At 43.3% G+C, this 21,946-nt stretch overlaps 1 protein-coding gene across 14 annotated transcripts in view; it reads left to right on the top strand.

Annotated features, from left to right (window-relative positions):
• LDB2 (LIM domain binding 2) overlaps positions 1-21,946 on the top strand; it is a 373,064-nt gene that overhangs the window by 298,444 nt on the left and 52,674 nt on the right. For all 14 annotated transcript variants that reach the window (XM_036921059.2, XM_036921058.2, XM_036921057.2 and 11 more), the window contains exons 4-5: positions 4,389-4,511; positions 7,182-7,265. In XM_036921059.2, the coding sequence (XP_036776954.2) occupies positions 4,389-4,511; positions 7,182-7,265 (207 nt within the window). The remainder of the gene's footprint in view (positions 1-4,388; positions 4,512-7,181; positions 7,266-21,946) is intronic.

The following is a 21,946-nucleotide window of genomic DNA, read 5'->3' as shown; positions in this document are numbered from 1 at the left end:
GTACATGGCATTACTTAACACTTACGTGCAGGCAGTAACACATTGTTCTATCTAGTCTAATTTAGACTATCAGTAAAATCTAATTCCCCAAAAAACATTTGACCCAGTGGTTCTGAGTTGCTTTTATGAAAATTTGGTCAAATGGTGAATCAAAAAATCAGCTGCAGTCCTAATCAACAGCAATATTTAATATTCCTCAGGAATATGGTGCACATTTTGCAATTTCCTGATCCTAGGAACATTATAGATTATGGATAAATATGTAATTAGAGTTTTAAAACACACATTATGAAGCCTTTTCTGTATTCAGTTTCGAATCAAATTGGAAACAAAGCTTAATAATTAGAAGAGAATCACCAACGTTTTCAGAATCCAGCACCCTTCAGTTATATTTGAGGGTGGGAGTACTGGCAGATGCTGAGAGGAACCCCCTCTGGATGGAGCACACATTGGGTGACTTTTAGGTTTTACAAACTGGAGCAATAACTACACCTGGTATTGTATACCCTTATATCGCTTCTGTAAATACAGGTTTTTGTTTTTTCTGGTCTCCATTATTTATTACAAAATTATTTACCACTATCAAAAAGTGTAATGGAAGTGCACCAACCCATTTTCCTGTATGACTGCTCATTCATGTCCTTGACAGTTAGTTCATTATTCTTCCCTTGACCTTGTACTCTAGGATTCATACATTTATACTCTTATCCTGACTCTGACCAAATTATGATAATACCAATAATCATATTGCTCTAATATATGTGTATATATGTGTGTGTACATATATATATATATATATGCATTTACATATGCAGTGTCTCTAAGTAAAACTCAAAAAGCTTCTTGCAACTGATAATCTAAAATCACTATTCTATGCGTGTGTTCCAAACATAAAGACCAAGAAAATTAAATAAATATTCCCACTTAAAAAGCACATTTTATTTCATGAAAGCTGCATGAGAATCATTGTATTATGCAACTACATGGTCAATATTGCTTTACAATTAGTCAAAGAAAGAAAAGGGTTAAAAAGCTACCGGTTAGTTTGAGAAATGTTCTTTTTTAGTTCTCTTGTCCCTGGCCTAGTCTCAAGCTAGCACGTGATCTGCTGAATGCCTGCCAGCCTCTTTCTTGTTGATCCTCCGGAGACCATCTGTGCTGGGGGCATTGATTAGAGTGTGTCTGCTGGGATTACATCTTTTCTGTTGCCATGCCAACTAATCAGCTGATTTTGGTTACCACAGAAACAAAATGTCAGAGCTCACAGTACGGTAACATGAATTCAGCACAACAGAAAATGTTTTCTTAATTGGGGACCCTTTTGATTTTGGATTTCAAGTGAAAGGCAGCTTTTAAATAAGGCCAACTTTAGATAAAAGCTACATTAATTATATTGATTAAGAGGAATGCAGAGGATTTTTCTGAAAAGAGAAAATACTAGTTCTCTTTTATAAGCTATGCCTGGTTTTTACCATTTCCAAACAAGGAATATATATATTTTCTTCTTAAGTGCCTCTATTCCATTTGCTGATTGTCGCATGTAAAATAAATCACAAAGCCTTCAGTTTCCTTTAGGCTGCAAAGGGCTTGGAAGGAGGCTGTGGGTTTAATTACTTGGGGAGACCAGCAGTGACCATATTCCCCTCCATCCTTTCATTCAAAGAAGTCATTAATTTTCCTTAAAGAAAATACCCAACACAGTCAACTCAGATTCAATTCTAAGGATTCCTCTCTTGCAGTGACATGCCCTGGATAAAGCTGATTCCTTGGTTTTGATTGAGAAAGGAGGAGCTCAAGCCTTGTTGCAATTTTCCCTTTTGTAGGCCCCTGACAGTCTGACTGCAGGAAGGACCCTCAACTGGTGTGCTTTGTCACGGTAAACAAAGAACACAATTTAACTTGACCTTACAGATGGTCCAGTTGAGAAATTCATCAGAAGGACTACATCCGTGCCTTTCCATTATGAAATTCTGTTCCAGTAGAAGTCAACCAGAACCTCCATCTACCCTGGGTTTGTGGTTCATAAACACAAAACAAATAGATGAGACAATTTTAAAAAGCATGACATTTAACTGGGCTAATATTTGTTTAAACAATCAATAGGCCCCTCTGTTTAAAAAAGTAAAAAATAAAAAAGGATTATAGCATCCAGATACCCCATCATGTATTGTCAAGACATTTCACCATCACTGACTGGCTGCAGTTACCTCATCTGTGTGAAAACCTTCCTTGCGGTGGCTTCCGTCAGGCTCACACCCCATGGGGAATCGTGTGGTTTGATCTCCAGGCAACTCTTTTGAAAACCTTAATAAATTAATTCCAGTGTTGATGATGCTCTGGAGGAGTGGTATAGGGACTCTGAAGTCTTCTGGCATCCCCATTGGTCAACTCACATAGTGAAGATAACAGGAACCAGGCTCTGAAGACCACGTACCCAAGAAGTTGTGAGGCAGGCAAGGTACCCAAATGCTGGGAATCACCCACGGATTCTGCTAATTGGATCGGAGTTAGAGATCTTCACCCAGATTATCAGTGATTATCTTATAATGCTTCTGAGACCTTTGACCAAATGGAATCGGCAGACATTAATAGTATCTTACTAATGTAATGTCCTATAAACACATGTTACTAATTCTTCTGAGCCGATATTGGGACTGTTTAAAGAAAACAGTGCCTAAAATTAGAATGAATAGAAAGCACCTAACCTATAGTGCATAGGACATGGTTGGACCTCAGTAAATGGTGGCCTTTTATATTAAATTCCCAAAGAAAGAAGTGATTACTAATATTTCATACAGGTTGATAGAAATTGCTAATCACCTTCATGGACTATAGTCTTAGAAATAATCATATCCCTTATGGAGCTAATTGTTATTTAAATATGTCTGTTTTTAATTGTGTAGTGTAGTGATTTCCCAAGTTTTGTATGTTTGCTTTTAGCATAAGAAATCTTATTCCAAAAAAGCTTGGTCAGAAGTCCAATATATTAAAACAGATAGAACTGAAGCTGTTCTGGTTGGACATAGGAAACGAGTATCAGAGTCCCGATGGAGGCCAAGCTTTTTCCAGCAGAGCCACTGGAACATCGCTCATGAATCCCTACATCTTAACACGTATGACAACCACTGGTCTAGGGTTGTCTGTTATTTGGTTGCATTTCTTTTATCTTTAAACTACCTTACTGTCATCCTACTATGTGCCAGGTACAATACCAAAACCATCTACATGTGCAATTTCATCTAATATATTTTCCCAACAACTCTACCTAAGAATATTATCATCCTCGTTTTACAGATAAAGAAACTGGAAGTTAGGGAATTTGCTTTTTCCCAAGTTCCAAAATAAGTGAAAAGTAAAGTCAGGTTAGAATCTAGTCCTTGCTTATGCCAGCTCCTCCATCCACTATTGTGTACTTCTCAAAGGCAAGCTGTGCTGAATAATGAGTTGTAATTACTTAAACTGGACCTATGCTCCCACTATTTCCTATCTTACACTTTATATAGGATCAGTGGTGTGTGATTGCCTTGCATTTTCTCCCATTTGAAAGTCATTAATGGTGAAAAGAAAGGTAAATGAAACAGGAACTATGTGTTAAAAATTATCTGAATATAAAAAGAAGATAAAAATGCTAGCCTGTCACTGATCCCTCTATCAAGGAAGAGAGCCTCAGAAATTCTACAGTGTTTCATTAATAATATACATTTTTCTTAGAAAGATAAGTTAGCCCCACCCCCACCCCCGCAAAGGGGTGCTGGCAGACTTTGTCATCGCTAGTATGATGTAACTCCTGCAAACACTCTAAACATGCTTCTAGTTTCCACATGTCAGTAACTGATACCCACAGTCTTGAGTTAAGCATTATCTTCTGGAATTCCTCTTTGAAAATGAAAATTTCCTCTGGTTGGGTAACTTTGTAGTAACTCACACTTAGCATGATTAATTTTATTAGACACTGTCTCCCAGATGTTAATAGCTTGAGTTGGATGAGATCTTGAGCATCTATGGTAGAAGGATGATGAAAGTAGAGAAAAAAGGAAATGAGAAAGGACCTTTTGTGTGGGATCTATCCTGTGTGCCAGGAGTTTTTGGCATAATATCATCTCCTCATATTTACATATGAAGAAACACAGGCTCACAGAGTTTCCATAGTAACTAGTCAGGCTACTCGTAGCTCGTGGCTAGTACTCAGCTGTGCTGTGGTGTGGACCTGCTGATGCCAGAGCTTACCTTTGTCTCAGTGTGCCATGGATAAACCATTTGTATTCCGTCCTTGTCAAGATCCGATGCTGCCCAGAATAGTCGGAGATACCATGCTGAGTGGCTGACGTGTGAGTTACAAAAATGTGGCACCAGCAAAGTCTAATGAGTGTGTTCTTTGTCACTTTCAGGTATGTACAGAAGGCAGACTGATCTTGGAGTTCACCTTTGATGATCTCATGAGAATAAAAACATGGCACTTTACCATTAGACAATACAGAGAGTTAGTCCCAAGAAGCATTCTAGCCATGCATGTAAGTAATTTCATTTTTATTTTACTTTCTTTCCTTGTATCCCTTCACTTTCCTCAAGGAGGAAAAGCCCTGCTCTCTCCCTGAGAAAACTCTAGTCATCATCACCCTTTATGTTAGCTAACTCTAAATTTTGGTTTTTTCCTTTCAACCATTTTAATCCACAAGCCCTTTTTCTCTCCTTTGTTTCTGAACTTGGTGCATTGTGAGACTTTTTCTTTTCTTTTCTTTTCTTTTTTTTTGATACTTTATTATTTTAAACTCCAAATTGAGGTTACCTCAATAAACAGTTGTACTTTTCTTAAATTCCATTCAGTCATTATCAAGCACTTCTCTGCCTGGGCTAATAAACCTGTTACGTATAACTGGTGAAAGAAAGAAAACAAGAAGTAAGGAAAACAGTTTCCAGTTTTGATTAGAACCATCTGATAAGAGGTGGGGCTCGTGCACCTCAGCTCCATGTCAGTGCTCTTCCTGAACACGGCGCATGTTGGAATGAAGTGGAATATTTGGGTTCCCTTGGGTTCCATTGGCCATAAACCACATCAGATTTATTGACCACCAACTAGGTGCAGGGGTGGATTTGATGCCAATCTAGAGATTTGTTTTAAAGGTAAGATTTGGCAGGAATTAGTTGCATGCAGTCCCTTAAGAAGGACTCAAAAGGCACTAACTTTAAAAAGTCCCTCTTCCTTAATGCACGATGCAGCAATTTCTCTGAGAAAGCTTTGGAGCGAAATCAGACTCAGTGAACCTGACCTTTAATATCCTGTACAATCAAAAGAGAATATAGTAACAGTAACTAACATTTATGGGGTGTTGGCTATGCCAGGCCTTGTGCTAAGCATTTTGTGTACATTATATTTAATCTTCCCAGTAACTCAGAGTAAGTTATCATCACTTCTATTTTAGAAGTGAGGAAAAATGAGGCTCAGAGAGGTTCCAAAAGTTGACCGATGATTTTCAGCCTGAAAGTGGCAAATCAAGATTTCTGCTCAGTTGGTGCTGACTCCCAAACCCGGGCTGATAAGCCATCTGCCTCCCAGCTCCCCAACTGCAGGCTGACTCCCTGGCCTTGGTCCTCAGCCCTCTCCTCCTGACCGCTTAACCCAGTCTCCACCCTTTCCACTGACCTTGTGCTTTCTGCTGGGGCATCGCTATTCACCTGCTCCATTCCCTACTCATGCCCCATCCTTTGCAATTTTCAAAGCCCAGTTCATATTCTCCACTCTCCTTGGAGTAGCCACTCTTACTATTCTCCAAATAGACTGAGAGGCAGCAGAGGGCAGTGGTCAGGAGGCTGTGCTGTGGCATGAAAACATGGGTTTCTGTCCCTGTTCCTGTGTGACCTTGGCACGTGACATGACGTCTCTGTTCTTCCAGTCCTTCATCTGTAAAGTGAGTATAGTTATAGAGCCTGCGTCAGAGAGTTGGTTTGAGGTTTAGGAGTTAATGCATGTAAAGATCATGAAACAGTGCCCAGCACAAAGTAGGTCCTCTGCAAGTGTTAGCGATTAGTTTTTAGCAACAGTGGCCACACCAGCAACAACGTCCTTCCTTTATTATTATCCTGTCATCTGGCTGCAAAGGGGGCTCCTTGAGGTCAGCCTCAACTGCCTGTGGCACATCTATGGAACCAGCTTTTCCTGGACACAGAAGACATTCAATAAGTACTGGCTCTATGTCCAAAAAGGAGCCCTTTTCCAGAAGGTGATGTGAAAAATGACAAGCTCTGACTCTTTTCTCCTGCATTTTGTTTTTGTATTTATATACACAAAGCCAATTCATTGTATCACTGTGAGGAAAATGAAGTACAGAGAAGAATCAAAGGTTAGTATAACCCAGATTGTCTCATGAAGGTAGATATGGAGACAAAGGGATATTTACGTAAGTCTCTCTCTGCTTGGCACCAATTTGCTTATACCAGCTAAGGAAGAAGGAAAGACCAATAGAAAGAAAGGATATCAACTAAGAGACTCATCTTACAAAGGAATCCAAAAGGAATTTTCTTTTTTTCTGGCCCAATGGGACTTTTTAATGCGGCCCATTGGAACACTGCATCTGTCTTTTAAACGTGGCTGCTATTTTGGAAAATGTGTTGCTTACCTTTACAGTCCTGCAGGATGGAAATTGTTGAGGACATCCATTTCTAGATTTGGCTTAATGAGGAGGAGAGTTAGAATTCATATACATATGAATTCATATGTATATATTTCACTGCAGTTTTAAAGTTTTCAAATATGGTCTTCAGCTCCAAGCTGTTAAAAACACCACTGTCACTACAGGAAACGTAGACCAGCCCTAAAGAATCTGTCAGATCCAGAGGCTCTGCCTTCCCTGGTATTCCAGGAGGTGTCCTGGAAGGGCTTAATGCCCCTTCTCCTGAAGATACGAGGCTCTCGTGGAGGAAGAGAAGTCGTTTCTTTGAAGGACCAAAAGCACATATGACTCAGTTTGGTTCTCCCCAGCCACAGGTCTTGCCCCATTGATCCAAAAATGTCCTTGAGCTATTGTATGCAATTGTCTTCAAAATGCCAATTAAATTATCTCCAGCAACCTGCCCTGCTCGAAAAATCAACAAAGTCAAGATTGCACTTCTTAGCAGCTGCAGTCTATCTATGTCTTTCTTTAACTTGCAGGGATAAAATATGTTATTATTTTTTTCTTGTTTAGGCACAAGATCCTCAGGTCCTGGATCAGCTGTCCAAAAACATCACCAGGATGGGGCTAACAAATTTCACCCTCAACTACCTCAGGGTAAGACCAATGGGATGATTCTCTTTCCTTGTATGTCTCAGAAGTATTTTAGAGGCTTATATGTATCTTGAGGCAAAGAGGTAATATAGCACAATATGTATGTCTTGTATCGTGGGGTGTGTGTGTGGGGGTGTGTGTGTGGTCATCAGAGGATGGGGTTTACTTAACTAGCTTCAAACCTAGATTTTGTCTTGGTTGCACTTTCTCTCTACATTTGTATGACTCTTGGAATTAACTGTTCAAAGGCTAGCAGTGTCTGCCTTATAAATTGCTTGGGCACTATGCATCTTCCACTTGTCTCAAGTTTCTAATGTGCTGCTGTTGAGTTCACAGCCTCTGCATCTCCACCCAGGGACTGGTTACCTCTGGGGAGACTCAATGTGCCCCCCAGGGAGAGTCCCCTGAAGAAATGCAACTCAGTGATGTAACATAAACATTTATTTCTAAAGCTTCTTAGGGACACTCCGTGTAACATGCAACAGATTTTCTGGTTTGGATATAAAGTCTGTTTTTACTTTTAAAAAAATTAAATGTTAGGCATAATTTTCTGCCCACCTAATACTTCAGCCTCCTTTGGTCTGACAGCGTAACGTATATCACACGGGACTGGAGTGTGGAATTGCAGCTGGCATGTGGCAGGCAGAGGATGTGGTTTCCTTCATAAAGCAAGCATTGTCTTCCAGGATCAAGGCAAAGGCACTGGCCTCACTCCCCATCCCCCTGCCTCTGAGTTCCTGAGTTCCTTCATTGTCGTTGAATAGGGGTTCACTTCTCCAAGGTCCCCACCCACCAGAAAGCTTATGCTATTGTTTCTTTATCCTGAAGTGCTGGGCAGGTTTGCCTATGTTGTTTTGCATTTGCAGTCCCCTGTGTACAATCATCTTGCATATGCTGAAATGCTGAAATGCTTTAGCTGGACTTTCTCTGTTTTGAATTAAGAGTGATTTGGACAAATGCTTCCAAGTTATGCACTCATTGCAATGTGCCAGGTGCTGGGCTAGACACTAAACTCTCAAAAACAAAAATCATGGTACTTGCCATCAAGAAACTCACTCCTGCGATGTTCTGACCCATAAAGAGAGAATGCGATATACAGTATCTTAAATACTGCGATAGAAGTTTCTAGATGAAAGCATGGGAGTACAAAACAGAGTGATCTGAGAAGGATCAATCAGAGAAGGCTTCATGGAGGAGATGATGCCTGAGTTGAGTGTGAAAGAATGAATAAAGATAAACCAGAGGAAGGGGCAGAAGGACATTTCCATCAGAGGGAGAAGAAAGGGTGGTTTGGGGGATGGAATTCCAGCAAGTCTGATGATGCCGGGACCTGAACTCAGAAGCCAGGAGAGGTGGGTGAGAAAGCTGGGAGCCAGGTCTTGGAACAAGCACCTGTCAGCACCCCTGGGACAGGACACTCTGCAAGGACTGAACTTGAGGATGGCAGGGTTCCCCTCCTGGGTACAGGGAGAAGAGCCCTTTCCTATCCAGTCAAATGCCCCAGAGCCAATTCTGGGTGTGGCAAGAGTCAGAGTCAGCCCCAGCCCCTCACCCCAATACCCCACCACCATTTTGGCAGCGCTGAAACAGTTTGTTCTCCACTAAAGAGCCCTGCTCTTCCTCTAAAGGAAACCAGAGTCAGCTCAGGAGGGTGGGAAAGCAGTTGAGTGCCCCCCAGCCAGGGTAGCTGGGGTGATGTGTCCCCAAACCTCCAGGCTCTGCATTCGGAACCAGCCCCCTGGTGGGGCAGCTGGCCCAGTGAAGGGGGGCGGCAAGGCCTGGGGAAGTGAGGGTCTGCGGCATTGTTCTGTCCACAGGGATTCGGATGGCTGCTCCCCGCTGCACCACTGGGCATTTAATCCTGTCAGAACCCGTGAACGGGCTGGTTTAAACCATCTGAAGATGCTTCTCCCCAGGTAGATAATGAAGTTCCGCACTGTGTGTCCTCCGCTGACCCCTTGTAGAAATCTGGGACTTTGAAGTCTGTCCCAAACTTGGCTGCGAAGCCTCTGGTGACATCTCAGGCAGAGTCTTTATTACATCTTTTAGCCCCATTTAACACAGATTAATAAACGCTGAATTTCCTTCCCCATGTCCCCCCAGTTCCTCTTTTGTCATCAGTAAAATGGTGACCTACACCCTGGGCTCAACAAGGCCTTCCTGGTCCCCATATTCTGCCATTCTCTGATTATAGCCCCAAAAGGCTGAGGAAATCATATATGCAAAAGGGGAGATTAGCACCGACCTGTCTCCCAACAGTGATACGGGGAAACCATCACGGGTTTGGGCAATACAGAAGAGCACTTCAAAGGCTACCGGTTAAATGAGTGCTTGCTGTGTGCTGGTGCCCTAGTGCACGTCCTGACTTAACTAGTCTTCACAGTGGCCCCAGTGCCCTGGTGCCATCCCTGTAAGACAGCTGGCGCAGAGAGTGTGAGCAAGTGAAGTCAGCCACCCGGCTTTACACCACCGAGGCACAGAACGGGACTGGAACTCAGCCATTCTGGTTCTAGAGTCATGGGCTTCGTGCAAAACTCTGCTGCCTTTCTAGTGAGAACACAGAATGATGAGGTGAGTGAGAACTGGATCAGTCTTTCCTGCCCTGGTGGGGCAGTCAGCCTCTGTCGCTGGGTCCCAGTCCATTTTGCCAAAAGTAACAGCAGCTCCTTGTAGGGTTTAGGGTGAAGATTAAGTGAGACGGTCATGTGGAGGGCTTAGCACAGGGCCTGGAGACAGAAAGTGCCCAGTTAGTGTTTGTCATAACTTATTGAACACCTACTATGTGTCCATCTTTGTTCTTCATACTGAAATGGCTTAGAGCTGGTTCCCTTCTCTCACTTGGGTCCACCTAACACAGCCCTACTGGCCTGTTCGTGTATCCTGCTTCAGCAGCTGTTGGCCTTTTCCACTTCCATCCCTTTGTTCAAGGGCTTGATCACTTATTCCCCTGTCGGCTAGCAGGACACTTCCACTGGGCCCGCTCTATCTTCCTGGCAGTGGCCAGGTGCTGAGCCTTTGCTTTGGCCTGAGGTGACCTCCTTACTAAGGTGGCACTCACGGGCAGGTGAGTGAGGCCAAGCCTCCGAAGGCTTGGGTGCAGGTAGCGTGTGCTCAGCTACAGTTCCAGTGACGTGTGCCCACATGGAGGGATGTGCAAGGCCCACGAGAGCCCAGAGAAGGATCATGGGTCTCAGGAAGGGGGTCAGGAGAGAGGCCATGCCTCCCAGCAAGAGCTCCTTATTTGGGCCCACTTGGCACATCATGGCTGGGCAGAATCCCAAACTCAGCGCTTTGAAGCAGTGCACATAGGCTTCTGGAATGAGACCTGGCCTGGTGGGTGGTCACTGGGTATAACAAACAAGGTTACTTCTTCAGTTAAACCTGAGATCTCAAATTTCCCTAATACTCTTATCAAATATTTGTCTAAGACAGCCGAGCAGTCCCAAAGTGCATTCATTCATACAATTGCTTTAAAACCTGGGGCATCCCTGTCCTTTTGAGGACCCATGCCTTTGTCTCAAGCCTCTGAAGGTCATCTGCAGGATTGTTTAAACAGAGTTAATGAGGAGCTCAATAACCATGCCCCATATCAGAAGAAGAGGGCAGGCAGGTATGTTGGCAAAATTAATCCAAGCCCTTGTAAATCAGTAGAATTTAAGCAATCGATGCATCCTGCTTTGGAAAGGAGGGCTAGAGATTCTAAACACTCCAGACATCTGAAATCTCAATGTGTTGTGTCTTTCATGTAACAAAATTACGCAGTACAGAAAGTCAGCAATTACAGTCATCTAGCTTCACCAAAACAAGTTCATTTCTTCCTCTGAAAGTGAGTCATCCTCACGGAGACCTGCAGTTGGGGAATATGCAGAGCTGACTAAGGGACTCCTGCAACTGGAGAAAGGAGCAGAAGATGTGCAGCCGGCCAGCTCTGGAGCTCCAAATGCAGATGTTGGACATGTGCTGCCTCTCAGCACTTGGAGGGGACTCTGGTGATCTGATGCTTTCGCAGTGACAACAGAACATCTGTTATCACTTGACATGAGTTGTCAAATTGCCTATCATAGCCTCCTGTCACCTCCCAGTATAGCAAGGTTGGAGGTGCACGTGCTAAAAGGTGTTGGTGGCTGGCTCACTCACTGGTCCCAGCTGAGGAGCTGCCAGAGGTCGCTGTGGGGGGATGGTGCTGGGATGAGATGCGGTCACACTTCCTCTGGAGGCAGCTTTGGTGAGCTCTGGGAGGCCGGGTCTGGCTGACTGAGTGTCCCTGTGGTAGTTACCCAGATTGCGGCTGGAAATGGCCCTGCAGAGGGAGGAGGTCATTGCCTCATGGCTGTTAGGCATCCCCAGAAACTGGGCAGTGCATTTTGCAAAAACATGACCCCCATGCCCTGGGGAGGGAGGTTGTTTCCTAGTGTGGGGTGATGGCACCCCTCCGTCCATGCATTCTGGTAAGGGCACAGTGGAGAGAAGGAGCTAGGGATTCGGGAGTGTGTCCTTTGCTCTGTTCCCTGAAGAGCAGTCCTGCTGGCCCCCTACCACTGCATAAGAAGATCTAGTCCCCCAGCCACAGTAAGGCAAGTGCAGGGGCAGGGCCGTGGGCCACCTGAGTCACTGAGACCTGGCCTGGGGCCTTGTCAGTTCCCACCAGACCCACTTTGCCCATTTATTCATCACCCATTCCCCAAGCATTTCCTAGACACCTCTGTGCCAGGTCTCCACCTCCTTCAAGTTGGTCACTGCCCAGTAGGTGAGGAAGCAGACCAAAGCTGGGCAGGGAGAGAAGTGGGTGGCAGGTACTGTGATTAACATAGTAACTAACATTTATTGAGCATTTAGTGTGTGCCAGCTACTCTGCTGTGACCGTTGCAGGGGGTCTTTTTCAAATATGAGACAGGGACTTGTTTTAGTCCTGTTTTGCAGGTGAATAAGCTGGGTCACAGAGAAGTGGCTTCCCAAGGTCACAGAGACGGTAAGTGGCAGAGTACAGATGTGAGCCCTCTGAGTAGGGATGTGAGCCCACGGTCCGAGTCCAGGCACAAAGGAGGTTGCTGGAGGCTGGGCGTGGGAGACTCCAAATCTTCCAGGAGAAGATGGCCCTTGAAATGATTCTGAAAGATGAGTAGGTGGTCCCAGGCAGACTAGACAGAGGGCCTGGCCTAAGTGGCAACAGAGAAGAACAGAGAAAGTTTGTGAGTTTGGGAGACTCTAGACAGTTTTACATGGCTGGCATGTGATCTTAAATTTGTTTTAGGTACTGACACAAGGTAGGTGTTGTGGTCCAGAATGTAGAGCAGCTGAGTGGCATAGTCCTAGGAAGATTTTTGTTCCAAGAACAGAAATGGACGGGAAAGCACCTCATGCTGGGACCTGCGTTTCAGAATCAGATGGACAAGGATATGTATCTGAGGACTGCCACTTGCTAACTGTGTGACCCTGGACAAGTTAGTCGACCTCTCTGAGCCTCACTTTCCCAGTATCTAGGAAATTGGGCATTATGCCCCCTTCGCTGGATTCTGGTGAGGTAAATGTATGTGGAGGTCCCGTCTCTTATTTTCCAAGTGTGCTTTCATAAGGGTCAGTAAGGAGAGCTGAGTCGTTCACTGAGTTCCTTCTTCCTAAATTCTGGCCTTTCATTTCATCAGAGTGAAGGCACTTTCTAGTCCAGGGACAAAAGGGCTGGTGTGGAGTGTTCATAAGAATGGGGGAGGCACATTTCCTTCCCCAAGGACTTGAAGATCCTGTTACGAGTAGGCCTGCTTACAGTTCACACTCTCCTCCTCAGCTGGGCACGAAGGTCATCCCAGAATTCTTCTCCTTTTCTAGTATCCTTGAGGATGCCCCAGCCTCGCTGGTCTCAGCAGGTGGTTTGCACTGGCCTGTCTCCAGCTTCTAGTGCACTAGCTGATGGCTCTGCTGCACCAGGGCTTCTTACCTTGGCAGCCAGGGACCCCTGATCAGGCCTGTGCTGCTTCCCTGCCTCATCCCGCATGTCCTCTCATAGCCACGCAAACCACCTACAGTCCCCAGGTCTGTTGGCTCTGTTGCCTCCGGGCCTTGGCACAGCATGGCTCTCTGCCCAGAATGCTGTTGACCCTTCTCCTCCGTCCAGGTTTCCCAGGCTATCTCCTTCGCATCCTTCAGGACTCATGCATCCATCACCTCCTCTGAGAATCTCTCTTGGACCCGGCTGGGGCAGCCGTCCCTCCCCGGGGCTGCTGGAGCTCTGCTCTTGGAAGGCCCTGCATAAGAGCAGTCACTCCGCTCCTCTGCCTACTGCACTGGACTCAAAGCAATCTGAAGACAGATCGATTATCCTGATTTCTAGAGCCTCACAAAGTCTAGATCATGATAAGAATCCACTAAATATTTCTTGAATGGATGGTTGGTGATGGGAGTTTGGTAAATAGAAAACTAGATTTTGAATGACACCAAAAAACAAAAACAGAAACAGAAAAAAAAGTGGAACTCAGATGAATGTACTTGTCTTACAGAATCTAGGGGGAAAAAATGTGTGATTCGTTTTCAAAAATCACAGCCTAGAACTTCACTGTGAAGCCTAGACAGAAGAGTGGAAGGGACTGAGGAGGTGAAGGGACGTGTGGCGTGCGGCCTCCAGATCTCTCCGGTGTGCAAAATTCCCACTCAAATTCTAAGAGCTCCTAATGTCATATTTTTACTCTAATACTATCACTTCTACTTGCTCTGAACCAGTATTTAATTTTTATTCTAATTGCCATCATGCCCTTTTCATTGTTCTGGAAATGTGTTCTTTCAAATATTGAGGTTAAATTTCTTAACGGGTGATTATTTTCTCTCGTATCTTTGGCCAGATTTTCCTGATGCTAGGATACATAAACTTCTTTTTTAAGCATTATTTTTAATGCAACTTTAAAACATCTTACTATCCTGTATCCTAGTCAAAAAAAATATTTCCTTGTGTTCCCTCCTAGTCTTTATCCATCCATATACATAATTTCTGCATAAATGTAATCAGTATATATATGATTTCTTAATGTTATTTGGTAAACACTTTTGCATGTTTATACATAGTCATCATATGAACCATTTAAAATAGCCACAAATATTCGACTGTGGTGCTATGGTAGTGTTTATTTAATCACTTCTCTAAATGCCGAGCACTGAAGTCATGGTCAAGTTGCTGCTGTCATTAATATCATTCCTCTACATGCCTTAGCCATGTCCTGCTCCTGGTGGGCTGCCTGCGAGTTGAGGCTGAACAATGGATGCCATGTAGTAAGAAAATACATGTGCTTTGGACTCAGAGGAACATGAGTTCAAGTCCTAACCCCCTTACTACCTGCAATGGCCTTGAGGAACTTGTTTCAATTCTCTGAACCCCCGTTTCTCCATCTGAAAATTGGGAAGAATAATATCTCACAGGTTGCATGAGTTATGATGTATAAGATTAGACAAGTTATAATTTATAAGAGCCTGGTACACAGAAAGAGCATAATAAATACTAATCCCTTCCTGAGCTGTGTGAGAGCAGATCAGGTTTCAACTTTTATTTTTGCTACTTAACTTCTTAAATGGTATTGATCAATGGCCCTAATTTCTTGGAGCCCCTGTTTTCTGAGGTGTGAATGAGTATGTACATTGTGAATCATACCGACTGCATCAGAGGTGAGGGTTAGATGATAATGTGTGTGAAGAGCACATTTAACTATCAATGACTACACCAGAAAGCCAAGGAAACCTTGTCCCATTCATCATCTATACACTGATTGTGGCCTTGACTTCTACGCTGAGATTCTGAAGCCATATGATCAGAAAAAAGAGAAATGATTGATTAATGCTCTCTCCCAGGGATGGTGGCAGGAGGGAGTCTGAGACGGGCCATATATCTGGCATTCCCTTCTCCATACAGATGTTACCACAAGTGCTTGATCATTCTCATGAGATGTTTTTAGTACTGTTTATAACCTTCCACTGTTGTTTTTGGTTAAGAAGTCTAGCTCTTCAAAGAGGCGATGTCATCAACTAGGCATGAAAGCATTTAGGTTTCACAGTAATGTTTTTTGATCCCGTATCTTTAATTTCCTAAATAATGAAGACTTCTTTTGTTGTTACTGTTACACTGTAAACAACATTGGTCCCTGCATGTGGTCTCTACTGAGAGCAGAGGAATGTAGTCCAGTGCCTGAAAGACCTGGGCAGTTCATTTTGGAAAAGGACCCCCAAAGCAGGAAATGGCCTCTAGGAGAATGAGCATTTGGAATCCTGCCGAGGTGTTTTGTTTTTTTATATTTGTAAGCTGCCAAGACAGCCAATATATTTTCCTTGTCTTATGACATGAGAAAAGAAGGGATTACAGTCCAGCCCCCTTTCCCATCTAAATGCCAAGCCAGCCCTGAGGATGCAGCTGGAATCCCTGCTCAGAGATGGGGATGATACAGAGTCAGTGGTGGTCAGAACGGGCTGGGATCTGGTCAGACCATCACCCGTCTCGCATTCACACAGACCAGCAACAAATCCTTCTCTGGCACAGAAGTTTCAGGGTACAGAAACCATTCCAGCAAATCTCCTGTGCCTCCTGCAACACCCCCACATTACAGACTTTCAAAAGCCTCACCACCTAAAGCGTGCAACTCGGGATATGTCCACAGATCACTGAGGGTTTGCAAACTGTTTGTTTAAACCTGTGATGAGGTTAAATCCAGAAAGTGACAGGAGCAACTTCAAAATGTCTATAGCAGTTTGACACTGCCAGCCTGCCAAGTGCACGACAAAGGGACTCATCGCACTGATGGGGACGTGGAAAGGCCCAGGTGTTGATCAGACTTGCGTGGCAAGTGACCACTAAGCAAGGGCTGGGGGAGCACGTGTCACAGACTGATGAGCCCTGGCATAGCACACTGTGGCATGAATCTGATTCAGACATGAGTTCCGGTTTCTCCAGGACCATCTAGAATTACAGTTATCATCATAACCTCATTAATTGTGAGGAACTTCATGTGTTCTCAATAAACAATGAGATGGGTGTTATTATCTCCAATTGACAGATAAAATCAGTCATTGCCTAAGGTCACAAAGCTAGTCCAGGGCAGCAAGGCTTTCCTGGGCTCGGGTCTGGCTTATTCCCCAAGCCTGCTACATGCTCCCTGTTGGTAAGAACTCATTGCTTGGCATGGGCCCGTGCAGGGGAGACAGCTCTTTGCCCTCTGAAACAAAGCTGTCACACCTCCTTCTGACTTTTGTGCTCCTCTTTCTCAGAGAAACGCTCCATCTGAGAAAAGGCAGAGAAAGCCCTTCTGAGCCATGGGAATGCTCTACGTACAGAATGATTAAAACTTGGAACACCCGAAGGGCACTTTTAATTGCATTTGGAGATGGAAAAGTAGTACATGATAAGGGAATTAAAGCAGCTAACTCTTAAAGAAGTGAAATAACCATAATGTACAGACATCCTAGTGTCCAGAAAACAGTGATTTCTAAAGTCAAGCCAGAGGGAATGGCTATCAGAACATTAAAGAAAAAAATAGACAAACACACACAGTATTTTAGCAGAGCAGTCCTTACTGAAAACAATTTCAGGCTCACAGATGCTTCTCAAATTCTTGGCCCTAAAAGTACAAATAGAGCCGGGATTAGAGAAAGTAATTTCCCAGTCCCAGGCACTAGAGAAAAAGAAAGAAGCTTTTGTGTAGCAAGACACTGAAAATCAAGGCCGATGATAAGGTGGGAAATTGGCAGTTGGGGGTGGGGGGAAAAGCTGGGGGAAAAGGCAAGTGCACGAAGGAGCCTGAGTTAACCCTCCTGGGAAACAGCCTTCCTGATTGTCTAGAATGGGTAAAAAATGTGTGTCAGGAAGAGGCATGGAAGAGCCGTTGCATTTAAGAGCATAGGCGGGAAGCACCTGAAACAAGGGCTGGTGGGTTTCATGCTCAGCTGTGAGGCTCCAGACCTTTCTCTGCGCCCAGTCGCTGGCTACCCTCTAACTGCATAGGCACCATCTTACAGAAAACTCAGATTATTTAAAGACAGCAACTAATAACTCAGATTGTAGGGCCTCATCGCAGAGTTTGAGGAACATGGTAGATAGGTAATAAATATGTGGAAGGGAGGAAGTCAGATGAGTTTAAATTCTCTGGTCTTGATATATGTAATGACCTTGGGAATGCCAATATGTGTTCTATAATTATGAGAAAATAAGTGAAGCCAAAACTGTCTGCCATATACTTCACAAAGGAGAAGGGAGGGCAGTGAACTGGTATCCCCGAGGGCCTACCAGGTGCAAGACACAAACCGGGTTTTATTGAGTCCTCGCAAGTTTGGGAGGTAGGTGCTAATGGCCTCATTGTACAGAAGACAATCTCAGAAGAAACTGAGATTCATAATGGTTCTGGGAGTCCTCTAATGGCATTTAGTGGGTAAGCCACCAGGCTGGGGTTGGCTTCCACGTTGGCCTAATGCCCTCACCACTCTGTCATGCTGCAGAAATGTTACCTCCTAACAAGCTGGGTTGAAGACCTGGATGAGGTCAGTCATCTCCACTGAGGTGGCCAGGCTTTTTCGCCAAGTTGTCAATAAGGAATTATTAACAGATGTGCTGGGTAGAGAGCAATGAACACTCAAGCCCGATGGGGTCAGAGCCCCCACTGGACTCATCCCAGGGCGACTCGCATCTCCACTTGTTTCAGACTTCTCAAAACGCCAGGCCTTAAGGCCATCACTCACCACCCAGACTTTATCCCTATTACTATGCCCAGATTACCATACCTCGTGCCTGAATATGTTATTTTAAAGACATAGTTCAGGTCATGCCATTTTGCAGCGGACTTCAAAATCATCTGCTTGAAAAAATCTTGTGAAAATCTAAAATCCTTAGCTTGGCCTACAAGGCCTATGGATATGACCTCCCCAGCATCGTTTCACAGCAGGCTCCAGTCCCCTGGCCTGATTTTTGCTTTTCCAAAATCCCCAGTTCCTCACTTTGTCAGGGCCCCTGTACTTGCTGCATCAGATCACACATCAAGCTATAGAAGATTGGGCAGTTGTTCACTCTATCAGGGCCTTAACTTCCTCATAAGTAAAACAGGAATAATAGTCCCTTACCTCAATGTGTTGTTGAGAGAGTTAAATGAAACGGTATGGATAAAGAGCTTAGAATAAAGCCTGTCACATAGTAAGTGCTCAGTAAATATTTGCTGTTTCATTACCACCACCACCATCATCATCATCCTCCCCACTGCCTGGGATGCTCTGGCCAGATTTTTGTATGGCTGGCTCACTATTATTCAGGTCTCAGTACACATCAACTCCCCTAAGAGGTCTTTCCTGGTCAGCCTATATAAGGTGACCTTGTTATCCCAGTAATTTTCTATCGCACCTCATGACTGGTCTTATTTTCCTGTAGCATTTTCATTGGCCAAATTACCTTACATAGTCAGTCATTTACCCTCTGTTGCTTCTTTGCTTTCCAGGCCTATCACTGGAATATTTTTGGAAGTAGGAGTCTTGTCTCTTCTTCCCTGGTGCTTAGAGCAGTTTCTGATACACAGTGAATAGAGAGTCAATAATTATAAATCTACTCAGCTTGAGATGTGCTCCTTGAAAGTTGGAAGTTTTAAAGAGCAATCCATATATAAAATCCAAAATCCAAGTGTTGCCTTGGAACACTTGAGTACACTTGTGTGAAGGCTGTTAGCCATCCTTGACATCATAGGCTGAATGCCTGAAGCAGTTTCCTGTAAGGATTTGATGTTCTTTGCAATTCATAAACAACCTTGCCTGTGAGCAGGGTCATTAGCTTTATTTGATAAATGCTTCTCATCTGTAAAACAAGGGAGATAAGTAGGACCTCTGCTAGCATTCTAAAAAGAAGGAATTTAAAGTAAAAATATTAACAAATACAATGGATAAGATATTAATAAATCCTATGCTAGAAATGAGGAAACTGAAATCAAGAGGTTCAAGGCTGACCCATGTCTACCTATTAGTATAGGATGGTTCCCAGTCTTCTCTTGGTGTTGGTAATCCATTAGCAGGACTCATTCACGTCTATTCAAACCACAAATGTTTTACTGAGCACCTACTGTATGCCTAGGTTGGGTCTGCTCTCTAGCCAGCAGACTCTGATAATAAATATTTCTGGGCTCCTGAAAACCTCCCACATATTCCCTCTGATATCCTTAAAACCCAGACCAATCATAGCATAAGATAAAGTCTCCCCTGAAGCAGCTAATCTCTCCCTCTTCTCTTCTTGCTTATTTCCCCAGCTTTTTGAAATAAAAGAAGAGACTCTCCCCTTTTCCTCTCAATAGCGCCATAGATGATCATAGAAACTTTTGTCGTAAGAGTGGAACTCAACTCCAGAAACCTCAAAATGTGGATTTTGTAAAAAAAAAAAAGTGTCTGCAGCCTTAGGAATTGATCAAAGGAGTTGGTTTTCTTCTTTCCTTTCCCAACACCCCCCTTGGATTCTGCCTGTGCTTCACCTACAGAATAAATTTGTGGCCATTTATCATATTTTTTAAGCATATTACCATGAATGGGAACTTTAGTGGAAAGATGAAAGCTTGCATGATGTTGATTAACAGAAATTGCAAACAGACTCAGAATGGTAGCAACCCTACCTTTCACACGTAACTTCTAAGTTTCAGGACTCTGGTGTCTCACCAACAGATGGAGGACAAAGGGCAAGTGACGCTTTAGAGAGAATGTGAAGCGTAGTCCCACCACTGAACGTGGCCCTGTCCTGGCAGTGGGTTTTGGCCTTTGTCGATTCCCTCAACATCATTTATATTGCATCAGTCAGCTCTAGTTTGCATTTAAAAGCAGAAACAGCCCCTCTTTTGTAAAACTGGGTGGAGGGTGAGATCACATTCACCTGCAGAGGTTAAAGAATACATGAGGCCACTTACGCTAAAATGCTTTGTAAGCTGTAAGGTTCTCTTGCAAAAGCAATTACCCCACTCTCTGGATCCATTTCCCACCCTCAGTGTCCAAATTCTTGCTGTCCTAACTGAGGAATCAGTGAGTTTTGAATAAAAGTTTAAATCAGTCTTTTGTTATCCAGTGCAAGCTACTCACCACCCAAAACTCAGGTTGCAAATGGTTCCATATAGTTCAGTATCCCCAGTTACTGCAGCCCACTGAATCCTGACTCTCCAAATCTGGAACCCATACAGGTTTCGGTGGCAACGAATCATCAAACTACCAGCCACCATTATTGTTACTATCACCTAACAGTCTAACTTACACAGAAGAAAATAATTTGGGGCTGAATTGGATGAACTTACTATTGTTTTTCAGGGAAAACATTGTTAAATATCGGCTATTTCATATCATTCATCCTCATATTTCAGGGGCAGACACCCCATATCCAAGAGAGACAATCAGTTGGCTCCATGACTTTTGCCTTTCCCACCATCGACCAATTCCTCTTCAGCATCATTCTAGTAACTATAATAGCCATTTAGTGCCTGGTGACTCTGTGCCAGGCACTGCAAGTTACGTAATGAGCCCTCATAATCTCATGACAAAACTTCATTAGTTATATTTTGAAAAGAAAATGTGTGCATACAGTGCAGAATTCAAAAGTGTAAAAAGCTGTAAAATGCCTGCCTTTTACATCTAGCCCCCAACATCTCAGTTCCCCTCATAGAAGCAGCCAAACATTGCAAGTTTCTTGCATTTTCTTCCTGGGATAGTCTATGCATACACAGCATATTGCTTTAAACCCACACACACGTGCATAAAAATGGTAATATACTATGCATACAGTTCAAAGTGCTGAGCAGTGGCATTCTTTATAAAAGCAGCAGAGGTATCCTAAAGAGGTATGTCACTCTAGAGATACACCGCAGTTTATTTTACCACTGCCTTATTCATGGACATTTAGGTTGTTTCTAATCTTTTTTCTACTTGTGCAATGTGCAAATACCAGGATGTGCAAATACCTTTTCCTGGTTGATTTTTCACAAGTGCAACTAAAAAGCTAAATTTGTAGGAAAAATTCCCAGAAGTAAAATTGCCAGGTCAAAAGACATATACATTGTGGTTTTGGTAGATAGATGTTGTCAAGCTGTTCAATCTAGGAAGTTGTTACCAAGTTTCAGTTTCCCCAGCAACACATAAAATGACTATTTTCCACACTTTTCAACAACTAGAGGTTATCAAATTTTTCTATTTTCCAGTATTATAGGTGAAAAATGGTATCTCATTTTCATTATAATATGAATTTCTCTTATTACAAGGGAGATTTATTATCTTTTCATATACTTAAGAGCCATTTGTATTTCCTTTCTTGTGAATTACTTGTTCGTATAATTTCTCCATTTTCCTACTGAGTTGTTGCTCTTTCCTTATACACATGCAGGGTTTTATATTTTAAAGAAGCACACACTTTGTCATAATGTAATTGAAATTACAAGTTTGTGGTTTTATTTTTTTCAGCTTTGTATAAGGTTGCTTTATCCACTGAATTTTGTTTGTTTGTTTCTTTGGTGTGTGTTAAATGAAGCAGCATTTCCCCTATGTCTTCTGTTTTGCATTTAGTACAAGCCCTCTTTGAGCTAATAATAATAAAAATATATTCTTCTATGTTTCCAAATGCCATTTTAAAATGGGGGAGATCTTTTTTTGGGTTTAAATAACCTATCCATATGGAATTTGGGGGTATAAAGTGTGAGGAACCTATTTAATTACCCATTTTGTTCAAA

Source organism: Manis pentadactyla, chromosome 5 (genome assembly GCF_030020395.1).
Source record: "Manis pentadactyla isolate mManPen7 chromosome 5, mManPen7.hap1, whole genome shotgun sequence".
Lineage (NCBI taxonomy): Eukaryota > Metazoa > Chordata > Mammalia > Pholidota > Manidae > Manis > Manis pentadactyla.
Note: the sequence above shows the minus strand (reverse complement) of the source record. Positions and strands in the feature narration are given on the sequence as shown.